Source organism: Alosa alosa, chromosome 2, assembly GCF_017589495.1.
Source record: "Alosa alosa isolate M-15738 ecotype Scorff River chromosome 2, AALO_Geno_1.1, whole genome shotgun sequence".
In the NCBI taxonomy this organism is placed as follows: Eukaryota; Metazoa; Chordata; class Actinopteri; order Clupeiformes; family Clupeidae; genus Alosa; species Alosa alosa.
In genome coordinates this window covers 4,034,370-4,051,869 of record NC_063190.1, presented here as the reverse complement: position 1 = coordinate 4,051,869, position 17,500 = coordinate 4,034,370, and the positions used below count along the sequence as shown (strand labels likewise).

The following is a 17,500-nucleotide window of genomic DNA, read 5'->3' as shown; positions in this document are numbered from 1 at the left end:
CTTTTAATGGACCGCTTTTTGAATTGCATGAGAAGCACCCGCGCTGGCAGCCTTACCCCTGGGAGGAGTCCCTCTGGAGGAGTGGGCGACACGGCCTCGCCATCTGGGCCCCGGGCACACAGCTGGGGCGACATGGTGGGGGACTCGTCGATGAAGGGCATCGTCTCCGAGCCGTCCTGGGACTTCCGATCCTCTGTGCCCTCACCATCGTAGCCGTCGTTATTGTAGTTGAAGTCTGCAGGGAGAGAGGGAGAATGGGGGGTTAAGATGGGGTCTCTGGTATACGGTTTACTACAATATTTACACCACCACCAAGACAAATAACACATACAGTGTAATGACAGGCCCTGGACAATACTGGATTTGTGCCAAATTAGGATATGCTGAAAAAAGGGATCTTGTAAATAATAAAAGGCTAATAAAGAGCAAGTCATGAATTTTGGTAACAAACATCAGTGCAACAGTACAGTCAATGTTAATGTTCTATATGGTATAGTCACAGTGTGACGTTAATGGAGACCATGGACACAGCACATCACACTGACACACCATTGCACCGCTTGCCCAAATATACTGGCGTCAGATGAAACGAGGCAAAGGACAAGAGCAGACCACATTTAAAACCCGCATCGTCCCCACCCACACAGGAGCAGGTGAGCGCAGCGGCTTCCACTGAGAGGTGTGGGCAGTGTGGCGGGCACTCTAAAGGGCACAGGAGGGGGCCCAGTGGGAAAGCCGTGGGCAGACGACACACAGCGGACTAGGCCAACGGAAGACATGCCGGAGTAGAGCGACGTGTCTGTCTACAGCTGTGACTTCACCGTGAAAGCTCTCGACATGGTGTACTGTACGCTGGGCCCTGTTCACACATTACTGACATTTGTGCACATCCGAGCACATATACATATACATATACACAACACAAGCACAAATAAACAAATACACATGCAAAATTGCTCAGCTAGTGAGAGTGAGAGAGAGTGAGTGACAGTGCCGGCATGAGAGCAAATCTGTTCATTAATTCTCTCCTCACATTAGGTCCCTCTTGAAAGCGTGGTGTGGAGTTGATTCAGTGGCCACGGGCTTAATTAAAAGGGGCAAATCTGGGACTGTGGCTGTGACTCAGGCTGCACTCCCCCGTGAGCGCCGGCCTGACAAACAACAGGCCCTCGGGGGCGGTGCCACACCGTCTGTTGCCATGGCACCTCCGGGCCCTGTTACCATGACGACCAGCGACAACATGGAAAAAGCGTGTGAACCCCCCCACCTGTCAGTCAGCTAGGGGAAACTGGCAATGGCAGACAAGTATGTCCCCAAACACCCCCATAAACACACACACGCCTACACATGACACAGTCAAGTATGGACATCTATCTCCCCATATGACAGAAACCTTGAAGGCAAATGACAGACAGCCAGTGCATGCCATGTGGGCTTGTCGAAACACACACACACACACACACACACACACTTCTAGAAAAAGACTGGAAGGGAAAAACATGATTTTATATCACACCTTATTGAAACTATAAAGCCTTTATTTATTACCAGTGTTTCATATTGCTGCATAAATCTGTCATTTCTACACTGATTTCATTCTTGCTGTAGGCTGCATTTTATTTTGATGTTTTCATTTTGACGGCGGTGGATATTGAAAGCTGTAAAAAACACAGCCGTGTGGTTAGCGTGGCGTCTGGGCGGCAGGAGGTCCTTCAGTGGCGTGCAATAATCAACTAATTACTATTATGCACTGGTGTGTCTTTACAGGAGGTAGGCGGGGGTGGGGCAGCAGTAGGCTTGAATGCGTAATGTGGAACAATAAAAACCTCTCTCCCGTGTAAACATGCAATACATTTTACAATCATTAACCAACTAAGTGCGGTGACATTACATAACATCTTCTCCACACCCTCAGATTGGACAGCGTTTGACTCCTGGCACCTGGCTGCAAGCGAGCGAGTGGAGTCAGTGTGTGTCTCATGAATAGTGCATGCCAGCGGTGGAGGTGCCCAGGGAGAGGAGCGTGCCCGCGCGGTTGGGCACAGTGGAGGTGCCCAGGGAGAGGAGCGTGCCCGCGCGGTTGGGCACAGTGGAGGTTGAGATGTAGGCCAGTAGGCTTTCGGGGACACAGAGAAGAGCCTGCAGCGTTCTGTTACACATCAGGGCCTTCAACACACCAACTCTAGCTCACGTGCGTCATCATTGTTTTGGATAGATGTGTGTGTACATGTACATTTAAGGTTGTTTGCTTGTGTAGTGACTATGTAAGTCCACAAATGTCTTTATATGTGTAGATAAGTGTGTATTGTGTGTGTGTGTGTGTGACGGCCGATTACTGTGAGAGCAGATGTCAGGAATGGCAGGAGGACCCAAGCGCAAGACTCAGCATTGGCTGGGTCAACAGCCGTCTGGTGCGGAGAGGAGACCAGCACGCACCTGCCACAGAGCATCTGATCACACCATCAGCACGAGTGGAGGTGTTATACGCAGCTCTCGTAAACAAACACAAAGGGGAAGTAACTAATTGCCAGCATAGATGTTTCCCACATTCACAGTGGCTCAGCCTATTCAGCTGCTCACAATGGAGCACCAGTAAAAACAGAGAGGATTACTGATCGAGGTTATTTGGAACTGAAGTGCAGAGGAAGTATAGCCTGGATGCTAGCCGAACTTAGCCCCGCCCACAACATTTGAGGTCGGGAAATTTGGTCTGGACTTGTTCCGTTGTGGAGCGACTATGCCCGAACCAGAGCTGTTCAGACCAGAAGACCTCCTGAACGGATTTGTTTAGAGCTGAAAATGCAACTGTGTTTGAGAGAGAACAGATACTGTAGGTTGCTAGTGACAAAATATTAGTTTTCAGTATGGTATGATGCCTTTGTAAATGACGTTTAATTAGAAAGTGTTTCATTCATCCCGGTTCTCCCTAACAAAAACACTGTTGCTATGGTAGACATTTAGATTTCGCCACTGCATCTGTTGTAAAAGATATTGACAGTCTAATAACGTTAAAAAAACGACCCCAATGTTAAGGCAATTGTGGAGAAGAAGGATGGTTCAGGTGTTCTCCCTACAGGATTCACCCCCTGTATCGGTTGGCCCATAATCGCATCCCAATGGAGCAGTATCAGACTCATATTCTGACTAGAACTTGAGTATGACGACGTCAGGCTAGAGAAAGTATCTTGCTAAAAATAAACGGAACTACACCTATAGTACTAGCTTGCCCTGACAAAATGAAACCATAAACCGACAGATTTCAATTGCAACAGGCTACTAACAACGAAATATAATCACATTTGTCTTTAAGAACTTCAACATTAACTGAAGACATTCTATGGCTCTGCTGAGTCAATGAGGTGTTAAATGTCTAATGTACCCAGGCATTGGGCACCGCTGTCTTGACTTGAGCCCCAGCTCTTTTCTGCTGCACGCACTCAGGCATGAGATGCCTCTGTGTCAGAGACTTATCTCCTAAATAATGAAAGCATGAGACACCATTCCATTCCGATATTCGCATCAGGCACACTTTGAATCCTGACATGCTCCGAGGCTGTCTAACTGGGCTTAAAACTAAATCTTTGACGAAAATCCATTTTTTATCAACTGTGGCAGGAAACTTAACTAAGGGCTCAAGTGAGACGACCGGAGAGAAACATCATGTCCTGTTGTACACATGATAAAATGAACATCAAATTGAGATACAAAGATAAACAGGTAAATCAGGAAGATGAGTACAGTAACTCTGTGTGTGTGTGTGTGTGTGTGTGTGTGTGTGTGTGTGTGTGTGTGTGTGTGTGTGTGTGTGTGTGCATGCAAGCACATCTGTGTGTCCTTGTTTAGACTAGAGGATCCCAATAAGCAAGCAAACAGAAAAGGAAGTAAAGGACGATGACGACTCGTGTTGACTAACCCCCCCAACACACACAGACAGACACACACACACACACACAGAGCCCAATCCTTTTGGTCCTCTCTGGTCCTTTAGCGGACGCCTCAGTGCGCTACGCTCCATCTCCCACATGCCCGAGCGCCTGGGGCCATCGGCGTGCTCACCCACTCAGCTCAGTGCGCTGACTTTTGTTCAAATGGCAGAGGAAAAGAGGCCCACAAACTCTACAAAAAGCACATATTCATGGCTGAGCTTCTGTGAACAATAGACATGATATGCTCCGGTTTGTCCATGGCAAAATGTCGTTCTAAATAATTTCCCACACAAATAGTAGATAGCAGAGTTGTAAACACAAACTATTTCTGTTGCTACAGTAGTGCTTCTTTTTGCTATTCTATTTTTATTATTGTACTATTTTATTATTTTGTATTATTGTATTTGCTATACAGTACTGTTATAAATAGACACAGAACACACACACACACACACACACACACACACACACACACACACACACACACCCTCTTTGGAGGTCTTACCCTGATGTGACACCAGAGAGCGGAGGACACAAGCGGCCTCGAAAAAGAAAGCCATGCGATGCCCGCGTGAGCTTCACCTTCATGAACAGCACAGTGAAAACAGCACGTCCCGTCTTCAGCATGTCAAAGAAAAAAGGTGAGAGAGCTCACAAAACACACACACACACGCACACACACACACACACACACACACACACACAAAACTCAGACGGAAAGTCTGGCGGAACTAACCTATGGTATCTCTTTGTAAAGGTCGCCATTCAAATAAATTCAAATTTGGATTCAAAGCAATGGCGATAAGATGAGCTAGAGCACCGACAGCAACATGGGGTACTCAGCAGGCCTCACAAAGCCTCACAAATAACACCTTGCCACAGAGACAACACACACACACACACACACACACACACAAACATTCTATTTCCATGGATATCTCATTCAATGATTTTAATAATACTATATACATTGTAATATACACATGTAGCTGGTTTACATTAAATTCCCTGTCAACAGGAAGAGAGAAGTCTGCTTTGAATGACCAACAGTACTGCCTTTGTGTGTTACCATGGAGATCTAGAAACTCAACAGATCCAGTAATTATGGTACGCTTTTAAAAATGAAGGAAATAGGCAAGCCAAGTTAACATGAATACATTCACACAAACATACACCCTGGCCTGCACACAAACAAAAAATACAAATGCGCACACACACACACACACACACACACACCTGCATGGTGACATTCGTCATATTGTTGGTATAGTAATTGTGGGAAATTACATGGAGCAGAAAAATGGCTAGGATAGATACCCAATCCAACCCTGTGAAACGTCTTTAGTTTAAATCCATCACCAAGAGCCCTGACTCCTTCCTACAGAGGGCCACGTCACTCTGGCCCAATCAAAAGCTTCATCTGTTCTGGGTGCCTTTGGCCTCTGGCGAGCCATGAAGCTTTTAATCGATGCAATTGGCTGATAATCCAGATAATCAGATCAGAGACCCCCCACCACCCTCCCCACCCCCAACACCGGCCCAGAAGGCAGACAGAGTGAGTTTCTCTGCCGTTCCGTCACACTCCAGCTGCAGCATCAATCTTGTGCGTGTCCGCCCTGGCCATCGACGTCTCCACGTTGCAAAAAAAAAAGAAAAGAAAAGGCTCCTGTCAGCTGCCTGTGCCACTTGCTGACGTATCGTCAAGCAGGATGCGTAAATCTGCCACTTTGGTGCGATCGAGCAGCCGGCACTTTGAGTACATTTGGTTCCAAACGGGCCTGTGATGCTGCATCTTTCTGCCGCAATAACAAAATGAGGTCAATAACTCATGGCGTGCACGGCAAAGGAGCAAAATAACTGTGCACTAGGACTTTAAAACCCTGTCTGCTGGTATGAGTCCAGGAGTGAGAGAAAGAGACTTGTTGTGAGAGAAAGTACTGTGAACCTCTGCTGGGAGCATTCGGTTACTGTCAGAGACGCGAAGGTCCTTCCTACCCTTCCCTGTCCAAAACAAAACATCATAACTCACTTGATTACATTATGGAGGTAATCAGTATTCCGTTCACTTTTGTTTATGTAGTATCTTTGCCAAATGGCCGTCAAAGAGAATTAACTTTAAAACGTGACCAGGCTGTTTTTGAGTAAAGAGTCCCTTTAGACTCCATGTCTTGTCATGTCAGATTCATTTTCTGGACGTAAACAAGAGTCTACGTGTTTGGCAAGAGCACCTCCACCCGCGATTTGCAAACCACAACAGGTTTTCATCGCTTATATAAAAAACGGCTTTTAAATGTCAAGCCTGTGAGGGGATCTTGCCTCGGTCAGCAGCACATGCACACAGGTCAGGACCCCTGGGACTTCACGAGCAATACACGACACAAATGAACCCCCCTGTGTTCTGTGCTTTGAGTGTCACACTAATCTATCAGTGCACATCTTCAGTCCTTAGCGTCATTCGTCACAGCTTAAATTCCCTCCCAGTCACTGAAACATCCTGTCCGTTCCGTTTTTGCTCAATCTCCTGATGTTCTGCTCCCCGAGTCAGAACGCTGTGTCACAGAGTAGGAACTGAACCAGGCGAGGGCAGTCCTGCTCGACGTCGTTGTGTAACCCAGGCCTACGGGGGAACTGTGTGTTGGCCAGTGGTGATGGTGACGTGCAGTGCAGCCTCGCATGCTTAGACTTCAAAAGCCTCCTGCCAGCTTCCATCACGCCACTGATGCCTTTAGCAATGTCAAAGCCAGAGGAGAAAGTGTCATGGTAGGGAGCCTGGGCTGCCATGACAACTGGCATCCACTGCAGAATTACTTCTGGAATGTTAGTGACGGCTGTCGTCAATGACTTTGGTTCTATTTGCGGCTAAACGTCAATCTTCTCACAAATGAGTTGGATGTGAGTCACAGGCTTGGTGTGCAGAGCACTTGACTTTCCAAAGAGTCACGTTCTAAGCAGACGCAGTCTTCTGGAATTGCCAAACATATGCAGCAAATCAACACCCCCGCTTCGACCTAGTCGCGTTAGAATACAGGTTGTGCTAGTCAGAATATTCTTTTTTAGCCTCCAAGTCATCAAAAGACATCGCATGTAAAAATAGCTCAAGGACACTAATGAGTTTCTATTTATGCATCATTACACAATTTTTAGCCATTAGAAACCTGCTGCTGTTAAACAAACAGGTTTGACAGATGATTTTGGCTGTCACATCGCTTTGAGAGCTCTGAGTCAGCCCAATCTCTTAATGCCAAATAGTTAACCACCCATCCATCCACCCACTCACCATCCTATCTAGGGCCTTCAACTCATAACACTAATGCGGGTCGGAATACGGTCAGTCACAACATGAAGCTATTAAAAATCAGGGCCTGCGTAGGTGTCAGACAGTGCCAGGGCCTTCTCCGCCTAAGTCCCCTCGGCCACCCCCCATGTTGCGTCCACTTCGCCTGGCATCACGGCTCCTGATGGCGTCAGCTGCCAGTCTTGGCAGGGGTGTGAGAACAGAGTCCAAGAGAGAGAGAGAACAGGGGAAAGAGGAATAGATAGGGAGAGATAGATAGATAGATAGATAGAGATAGAGAGAGAGATAGATAGATAGGGAGATAGATAGATAGATAGATAGATAGATAGAGAGATAGATAGATAGATAGAGAGAGAGAGAGAGAGAGAGAGAGAGAGAGAGAGAGAGAGAGAGAGAGAGAGAGAGAGAGAGAGAGATAGAGAGAGAGAGAGAGAGAGATAGATAGATAGATAGATAGATAGATAGATAGATAGAGAGAGAGACAGAGAGCCCGCAGCCTCTGTCCGCCCCCCTTCTCCCTCTCCCGTGGAGCCGTGAAGGTGCCATTAGAGTGGGGAAATGTTTGGCTAATGCAATCGAGGGGGTTAATTACCCGCCTGCCAGGGAGGAGACAGGCCACGCAACGGAGATGTGTGAGGGAGTATCACCATGGGAACTGGAGGGGGCGGAGTTGGAGGGGGGCACACTCTATACAATCTCTGCTAGAAGCTAAATGCTTATTTAGAGTGGAGAAAATGTAAACAAAAACAAAAACAAAACCTGATAAAAATAAACAACCCATGACACTGATACATGCTAATTCTGATCTTGAGTAAAGAATTTAAATGACAATTAAAAATCACTGTCTGCATCTAACCTCAATGCTATCCATGAGAGAAGTAGAGTGGGGAGCATTACAGTAGCCTCTGGCAGCCCTCTGTAGCACTCTCACTACTGTAGAGCATACAGTATGGCTAACTTGCTTTGTTTGGAGCAATCATCCCCTCTTCTGCTACGAGCAACAAATAGCAGCAGAGTCAAAGGTTCGCAAGATGAGTGAAGGGGTCTCTGGCTGAGGAGATGAGGCCTCTCGAGATCTCCAGGTCTCTCACACACCGAATGTGTGCAGGAAACCAAACCCTTGCTGGCATGAGCACGATGAAACAGTAAGGGAGACAGTAGCTGGTGAAAAACCAGCATCAGCATCATCTTACTGATGAGCCCGAAACTTTGTCACACTGACTTGCGGTTTTGCTGTTCCCCCTCCATTTTTGGACAAATAACAGGCAACACAGTGGACACATAACACCCAGCAAAGGGACCTCAGCACTTGTGTGATGAAGCAGAGGCTGGCAGAGGAACACAGCGTGGTGGAGGCAGAGAGTAGGAGGAGGGGGAAGCAGAGAGGAAGTAGGAAGACAAACAAGACCTCCTTTCTCAGCACTTTTCAATGCCGTTCTCTGGCACTCAAAGACATTATGTAACCTTCGCTGGCTGTAAATTCCTTATGGAAGGAGGAAGTTTAAAGAAAACAGGCGGAACAAATTTCAGACTCCTTGCCAAAGAAAAAACAAAGTGAGAGATAGAAAGAGAGAGAGAGAGAGAAAAAGAAAGGGAGAGAGAGGAAGAGGAAGGCTTCAGCTTTTGATCAGGGTGGATTAGCCTTCTCTCAGACTGCTGGGAGGAAGTGTGCTGAGACGTCCCTGATGTTGGGTGGCACCTCATGTGGTGAACAGGTCAAGGAAGGGGCTGTGCTGCTCCGTGCCTGGCTAGGCTGTTGTTTCTTTGGGGATGTCACTTACACTGGAGAGGTGGCAGTTTGGGCCACCGACTAGCGACACCAGCTCCACCGTCTGCGCACCTCCAGCCTTCACCAATCAGAGATGGCACTCACGTGACGCCGGCGGGCTGGGGAGATTAATCACACGACACTACTGGAGGGGTGTGGGGTGGGCCAACGAAAACAAGCAAGGAGAAATATGACTCCACAAGCTCACGTATGTAATCACATCTTGGGCTCCAGGTATTCATCAGTGCAGTCGTGAGGCTCCCAATGAGCCGGGCGGCCACAGAGCAATGTCCTTCTGCTGGTCGAAACAGAGAGTAATGGTCTGATGGCCAATCCCAAGGGAGCGTCTGAAAAGATCCATCGCCACTTCTGCACAAATCAATAACACAACGAGCAACCCCGCAGACCTGCCATGTAAGGAACCGAGGCACACACCCAGTCACGTGTTTTCCTCTCTCTCTCTCTCTCTGTCAATGTGTGAGTGCATGAAGTGTTTGTGAATTAAATTATTATTTTCCTGCTACGTGCATATGAGAGAGACTCTCATGCACACATCCCCCCCCAACCATATGAACACTGACATATTCCTATCAGCCAATCTACATGGATTCAGCTGATTGCCTAATAAAGGGTTCTTATGCACACACATACAGACACACACACACTTACCTCATTCTAAGGAGCGCTGAATGGAATTCCAATTACCATTACCACCTGAGCATTAAATTGGAAATTTCTCTCTCACACAAACCCTGTGCAATGTGCCAGTGGCTGCTATTTAGAAGGTCAGCTGCTGCAACACAGAGAAAGCACTGAGTCTCCGTCACACATTCACAGCTAAACTATTGTGGACAGGTGCTGTGTTCGGCCAAATAGAGAGCAGGCAGCATCCTGAAGAGACAGAGGAGGATTTCAACTGTTATTTATGCTTCAGTGCTCTCTCTCTCTCTCGCGCTCACACACACACACACACACACACACAGGTTAACACTATTCTACAGGAACCATCTACACACAGGTTTGTTGCCTTCTTTAAACGCAGTGCAATTGGTTTCCTCTCACACCCTTCACTTAAGAGGAGTGGAGCAAGTGACTGGCCTGAAGGTAATCAAGCACAGTTTGTATTTATAGCACAATCAGGGGGTGGGGATGAAAGAGGCTAAAAATGAAAGCTTGAGCTGGACTGACTAAAAACAGTCGAGATTAAAATCGACTGCTGCGAAAACAGTCAAAAACCCCATAACACAGCTGCTGAACTTCCTTTTATGTTAGCAATACCCACAGATTTGGCCACAAGGACAAATGGTGCACAAAAGGGTTAAGGTTAACACACCAGCGTAAATGCTGCCTGGCCTTTCAGCATCTGACAGCATTTAAAGGTGAAGCCATTGTCTATTGATGAGGCTTAAATACTACTGTAACGCTGTAGAGCTTCAGTTGAGATTTCAAGGGAGCCGCACTATCTGGAAGTGTGTGTGTGTCTGTTTTTGTGTGTCTGTGTGTGTGTGTGTGTTGGGGGGGCATGAAAAAGCAGCATTAAATGTACTTGGCGCATGGTGCTTAAAATGAAGTTTGCTGCTTCCAAAAAGGTCAACAGCCTGCCGTAGTCCCCACTTAACTCACAAATGCGTGGCTGACTACACACCACCTGAGCCCTGAGCCCTAGCCGGCCAACAAGGGGCTCGAGCTCATGGGCTAATGAGCCATGCTTCACCACTGGGAGGTTGGGGAGCAGCCTGATATTAATGCAGACGCCATCTCAAGATCCAAATACGACCATAATCAATCCAGAGGCTTGGAGATAAAAGGACTGGCTTATTTTTTTCACAATGGAGGGGCGGGGGTACTGAGCTGAGATCAGAGAGTAGTGGAAGCATCTTGCTGCTTTGCTGAACACAGTGACAGCATGCAAAACCTTCACACAGAACCCTCTTGCCACATATTAAGACAACCTCCGCCCTAATTATATAGTGATAATATTCTTAAAGGAACATCATCCTCCCCCCACCCCCCCACCGAAAATAGTGGAGGACAAAAAGAAAAACATAAAGATCTCTCCCACCTACGCACTCACGAGTGCACAAAAGAGGAGACACAGCTCGTCACCCTCACAATGGGACGCGGTGAGCAGGCAGGGCTGTTTGCCGGGCGGGCGGGAACAAAGCGGAGGATCTGATGGAGCTGTTCGGCCCCTCGGCCTGCGGGGAGAGATAAGAGCCGGCGCGCTCAAATGCCACCGCGCGCATACATCATAAACGCCCCCGGCCTCGTCCCGTTACCATGGCACCTCACTCTCTATACATTCTAATTAGCCCAATCCCCCTGGAAGCTGCTGGCTAACTGTTCAGTGATTACATGGATTAGGGTCACTGAGGCAGACAAAAGTGGGCAAAGGGAAAGACAGTGGAAGGAGTTAAATGTACACCAGAATGCACACAAGCACCTTCCCATTATCCTGATGTGATACAAGGACAGGATTCTATGGATGGAACATAAAAATATTTGTCCTTCTAATGAATGTGACGTCTCACAGCCACGTTCAGAATTGGGCAAATGAAGAGTCTTGGCCCTGGCTGGATAGAATCACTAAAGCATTTAGCAGCTGCTGAGGGCGGAAAAGGAAGAAAAAAACACTGAGATCCATTACTTTCGTGAAATGAAATAATGACCGTCAAGGTGCGTCACCTGCCATGACCTGTATAATTCATGAAGGGAGGAGAGTCTACGCATTTCAGAGGGCCCTCAATTACCGAGATTTAATTAACTTGATTACAAGGGAATGAAACATGTCTACACACAATTAGAAAGCAGAGGCTCCAAGCGTCTAAACCCAAATGGCAGTGACTATAATCGCTCACAGCGGCAGATTGGCTCCACTAAATGTACAGCTAAAAGACCTCTGATTCAGTCTGGGCATCATGACTGGTGGAAATCAGCTCGATGGTCAGAATCCTGTTTGCGTCGCCAAGAGCAGGCGCTGATGTTCGTTAGTCAGGGCAGGGGCGGAGGGAGTCGACCTCAGGCACGCCATGACCACACGTCCCCACAGGAGGACCGAGGTCTGAGGCCTGGCTGGGTAGTCAGGGAGATTGTGTGGGAGTGTTACGTAACCGCGGAGAGTGCTCTCCCACATCATGCTGCTCACCGCAAATATAGCACCATCACTTTGAATCAGGCCTGACGCGTGAGCCTACCGTGCCCGTGAAGGCATCACATGCATTAGCGCCAAAGAGAAAATGTCAAAATAGAACTAAAAAACACAAAGCAACAGTGGGGAGGCTGTATCAAAAATGCACAGAGTTCATGACTGGATTACAGTGCCTGGGCGAAAAACAACATACTGCACGGTTTTAGTCTTGTGCATTACACAGATGCTGAACTGAAACAGATGATTGACAGCAGCCATAACCAACCTGGCAATTACGTCAATCAAACATCTGACTGTGCCAACCCACCGGAGGCATCAGTGTGGACAGACAGCGCATCCCAAACATGACACACCAACAAACTTCATAAGCAATCCCCTTAACCTCCCAGTGCACACACACACACACACACACACACACACACACACACACAATTATCCAACACTAAATAACCCAACTTCTTGAGGCTGCCATCTCATCACTCTTGCTGTCAGCTCCTCTGGCTGGTAATACTGATAGGGATAAGCTCTTCCCATCTCTCCCTTCACCAGCCTCACGGACACCATCTCTCCCCTACACCAGCTTCATGGACACCATCTCTCCCCTACACCAGCCTCACGGACACCATCTCTCCCCTACATCAGCCTCACGGACACCATTCAGTCAGAGGAGCCAACTCTATGATCCCACTGTGCATCTGAATCTCTCAATTCTGAGCGGTTCGGAGTATACTTCAAATACATTTCCAAAAAATGCTCACAAGCTTGCGACTTAAGCATCTCTCCCCACCACACAGTGAGACGGGATCACAGAAAAACATTCTGAGAAAAAAAAAAGATATCAGCATGCAATGTCTTCATCCCTCAGGGAGCGGCGTCCATCTGTTGAATCCTCGTGTCAGAGCTGGTGAAGGGGAAAACACGTGAAACGGCTCTTACTGTTCCGACGAGTTCAGCCACTGTGGCCTGACAGAGGGATAAGTGGGGACACAGTCACTATATATAGAGATACTGTTTCCACACATGCCTTCAGTTTGAACAGAAACCACTTTATTCTTGAAAATACTTCATATTTCATTTCTGTATGCAGCTTTTCTCTCTCTCAAAAGCACTCTGCATTTCATGCCTCTCTACTGTCTACCAAGGGCAGAGACTACCATGCAAGTCCCGCAAGCAATTTCCTGTTGGAAGCCATTGGAAACTCTTCAACCCAACAAATGGCACACACAAATTCTAGCACACAATAAGCACACTTAAACTTGAATTATTCTAGCAGGTGAGCATGCTATGTGAGGGATAATGGATCACACGGTGTTCAGATAGCATAAAATAATGCACGTCCCAGATTGTAAAGTGGCCACGCTGGCTTTTACTGTTATTACCCAGGCTACTCAAAAGCTCGTCTAGTATAGGGTAGTGCTGAAAGGCTGCTCACCAGTGTACATCACCGGTCATATTTTTTGGTTCAAATGAAACAAACGCTCCTCTGTTGTCCTGTGTTTCCCGTCCTGACCCATTTCCCATCCTCAGCCCATGTGCATCTACAAGGCAGACTGCCTGTTCCAGTTGCTTAAAAAAATTGCCTTGTGCATCGAGGCTCTAAGTGCCTCAAAGCCACCCTTCTAATGGAAGCCCTGCTCTTTCCTTTTCACTCCCTCTTCCTTCTCCCTTCCATCTTCTATCTATCTATCTATCTATCTATCTATCTATCTCCCGCTCTACTCTCTCTCTCTTTCTCCTGGTCCTTTTTCGCTCCTCTGCCCTGCATGCTTAATCACACGCTGACTTCCACTCCAATGTAAACAAGAGCAAGGAACCCATTGGCGTAGCCTGGCTGGTGAGTGTGTGTGTGTGTGTGTGTGTGTGTGTGTGTGTGTGTGTGTGTGTGTGTGTGTGTGTGTGTGTCGTGCACTCCTTGGTCCACTCCTCGCTGGGAGAGGCAGGGGGGCTCCAGTTACCAGGCCGAGAGAAGAGCCTGTCGGCCACTGGAGAGCACTGCCAAGCCCTCGGTGGACAAGGAGTCTGTGACGACAGCCGTGATACAAACTGGCACAGACAGGCATCCCAAGAGCCCACGGTCACAAACACACACAAACCATGGGTACAAGAAGAGGAGGGAAACTAAGAACCCGTCCACACAAACCCTGGGATTTATAAATACCTCCCTTTCTATGTGCAACTCTTATTTAGGTCATTGGAAATGGTTATTTTGTTAAACGAAATCTCCAGTTTTAGTGTTTGCTGATAACACATCTCCTTTGTTTGATTTGTTTCAGGTCTCTGATTGGCCATTATCACCATCTGTCTGATCGGCAGTGGAAATCCCCCAAACTAACACAAAGTTAGTCATGATAATCTCCACGGAATGTTCTGAAGTACCTCCCCACACCCACTGTGAGACACTCCTTGTATCTCCACTTCATCAGTGTTCCTGTTTTAATGTTATTTCAAATGTGCATACCACACTGAAGGGTAGACTCATTTGTGCCATTGCATCACTTAAACAGTTTTTACAAACTTCTCTCTCAAATACAGATTCTTGCTGAAGGAATGACCCTAATGAGATCAGTGCATGTGTAAGCTACCATCTCTCTGCATAAAGTTTACTCTTTGGTGCAGTTAATGCCTTCCAGTAGTATTCTAGTCATTACCTCCACAGAACTCCTGTCACTGTCTGAAGGCTTTCGTTGAGTGACCTGCCTTAATCATCTTCATCTGTCCCAGAATGCACAGCAGGAGGGGAGACACAAAACAATTCCAGCCTTTGTGTCACCTTCATCACAGCTATATGCCACCTGGCGTGATGTTAAATTACATATATCATCTACAACGTGCAGTGCAGTGACAGTCTCTACTCCAGGACGTGTGAGATGACCCAGAGAGAGACAGGAGGAGGAGGAGGAGGAGGAGGAGGAGGAGGATCGTCAGGACTTCATCAATCACACACGAATAAAAGCAGTGTTCTCTGAGACACACTCTCTCGGGGAGCCGTCTGCGTAGTGTGAGTTACGCTAGCTGAACTGCACTCTGTATGAAGCACCCTGAGAGCGGAGCGGAGCGGAGCGGAGTGTGGTATAAGACCGTTTCTCATCTCAGCGCCCCGAGCTATGCAAGCCCTGCTTAGCATCACCACCGAAGCGATCACATGACACTGCACATTTCCTACCCTCACAGAAAAATGTGCACAGACGCAAACAAAGGCTTGAGATGGAACATTTGAATGACTGGGACAACCTCCAGAGGAATAATTGCACCCAATAATATCCATTTTGCTAAAGAATTGGCTTGTGGCTTGAGTAGGGAACCAGGAAATGTTGACAGAGTACAAACACAGGATGCAGATAATGCCCCCCAACATTTTACATTGCCTGCCAGCTACCTTACACACTGACAGCACATTTTCATTAACAAATTCTCAGTGTACCACTATGTATATGTCAATCTAAGGTGATGTATCTTGCGTAGATGCTGTGAATGAGTAAGCCTTTAAGAAGTGCCTTCAAAATGTACACTTCATTTCTGAAACGTCTGGTGGTACACTGACTGGTAAGTGCAAAAATTCTATATATTTTTTAAAGTAGCTTATATAGTGTTTGTGCACATATGCCTGTGTGCCAACGTGTGTGTGTGTGTGTGGTGTGTGTACATACTGCAGTGTACTACAGCTATAGAGAGATGTTCCCCAGGCTGATATCTTCACTGCAGTGACTTTTTCTTTAAGAGACACCTATTCTGGCCCCGCTGCAGCAGAATACTAATGAGTCAGTCTGTAGCAGGTGGGCCATCACAACAAACAGCTGATAAATTACCCACAAAACTCTGACTTCAGGGCTTCACAGAGAAGAGGCGCACACAAACACCCTCACCCTCACTCGCTCGCCTGTACGGATGCACTCAACGACCCCGTCTCTGTGCCCTCTCGTTCTATCTCCCTCTCCTACGCTCCACAAAAAAACTGTAGGCGAGATCACTGCCAATTTGGGAAATTCACCACAGAAATTACCCTGGTAGAGCTTACATAACTCATGCTCTCTTCCAAAATAATCCGAGCGCTCCAGGCCAGAGCATGCAAATCACAGGAAGAAGAATATGGTTTGTAATGGATAGGGTTTCTGCGGTCATCGAGGCACTGCCATTACGTAATGGTCCGTCGTCTGTCTTGTCCGAGCTAACTGTGTGTTTGTGCTACGTAAGCTACGTCCTGAGCTGAGAGCAGCGCAGATCTCTCCCATTGCCTCTGTTCCCATAGTTACACAGGAAAATGGGAGGCTTACATGAAAGGGAAAAGAGAGAAAAGTGCAGAGAGAGAGAGAGTGTCTGAAATAGACACCGCCAACTGTGAGCAGAACGTCTCGGAGAACAAGTGAATGTTGTGAGTGATCGGTCCGGCCACACAGGTGCAGATGTAGAAATCATGAAGGACAAAGGCGCCTTTGGAGTTTCCAGTAAGGGGGTGGGAGTGAGAGCATCGATAAATCCACTTACTAATTTCAGCAAAGCTACAAAAGAGCTTTTATGTTCCAGTGCAGTCAACACCAAAAGAATCCCTGACTTCATTTGCCAAACATATACCGCAGTTTAATGTCTTGCTTTTCTCAAAACAAATGGCTCACTAATGCTGGTCAGGGGCCCTTGATGTGCAGTCCAGCACTGGTGATTAACATCTCATTGTAAATCCAGGGGTGGGCGTCTGGGGCAGGAGTCCTGTATGAGGGCACCACGCCAGGGCGCCTGAGACACCAACCTTTCTCTGCTTGGCTGTCTATGAGCTCATACGCCCTGATTGATGGGCCTGAAAACGAAGACTACAAGCCACAGAGACCATTGATCTGGCCTCCTACACTTACTGCTCAGAGTCCTTGTCACTAAGGCAGGGGTTTTAAACACCCGGCCCACGGGCCAAATCCGGCCCGCGCCCGCGACGTATGTCAAAATAATAATGTAATCCGGCCCTTGAGGCTATTTTTAATTGCGACAAACAACAATACTGATTAAAATAGACGATAGATCCAAGTACGGTGGCGAATCGGTTTGTACTCTACTCCACTATGTGCTAGACATCCAGAGCTTGATTCAAACCCAAAATCGCTGCACAAAGTTTTCAGGAAATACTTGTATTAAACGCGAGAAACACAAAGACCGACGTGCATTTGTAATGACGCGGAAGCGATGCAGGCCATAGTTTTGCACAAATTGAAGCAGAAATAGGCCTACACCAAATGTTGAAAAATGTTCACGTGTGATGAAGTGTTAGGAACATTGGCTATGTTATTCACCTATTCTGATTCTGAAGGAGAATATCCTTTTGGAGATTATGATCGATCGTCTATTGACAGTGATACTCACGGTGCGTCTGTGAATGGAGG

General features: G+C 47.2%; 1 protein-coding gene across 2 annotated transcripts in view; it reads right to left on the bottom strand.

Moving 5' to 3' along the window:
* The window catches only part of abr (ABR activator of RhoGEF and GTPase), a 136,522-nt gene that overhangs the window by 92,519 nt on the left and 26,503 nt on the right, over nt 1–17,500 (bottom strand). For both annotated transcript variants that reach the window (XM_048270610.1, XM_048270619.1), the window contains exon 2: nt 57–235. In XM_048270610.1, coding sequence (XP_048126567.1) covers nt 57–235 — 179 coding nt within the window. The remainder of the gene's footprint in view (nt 1–56; nt 236–17,500) is intronic.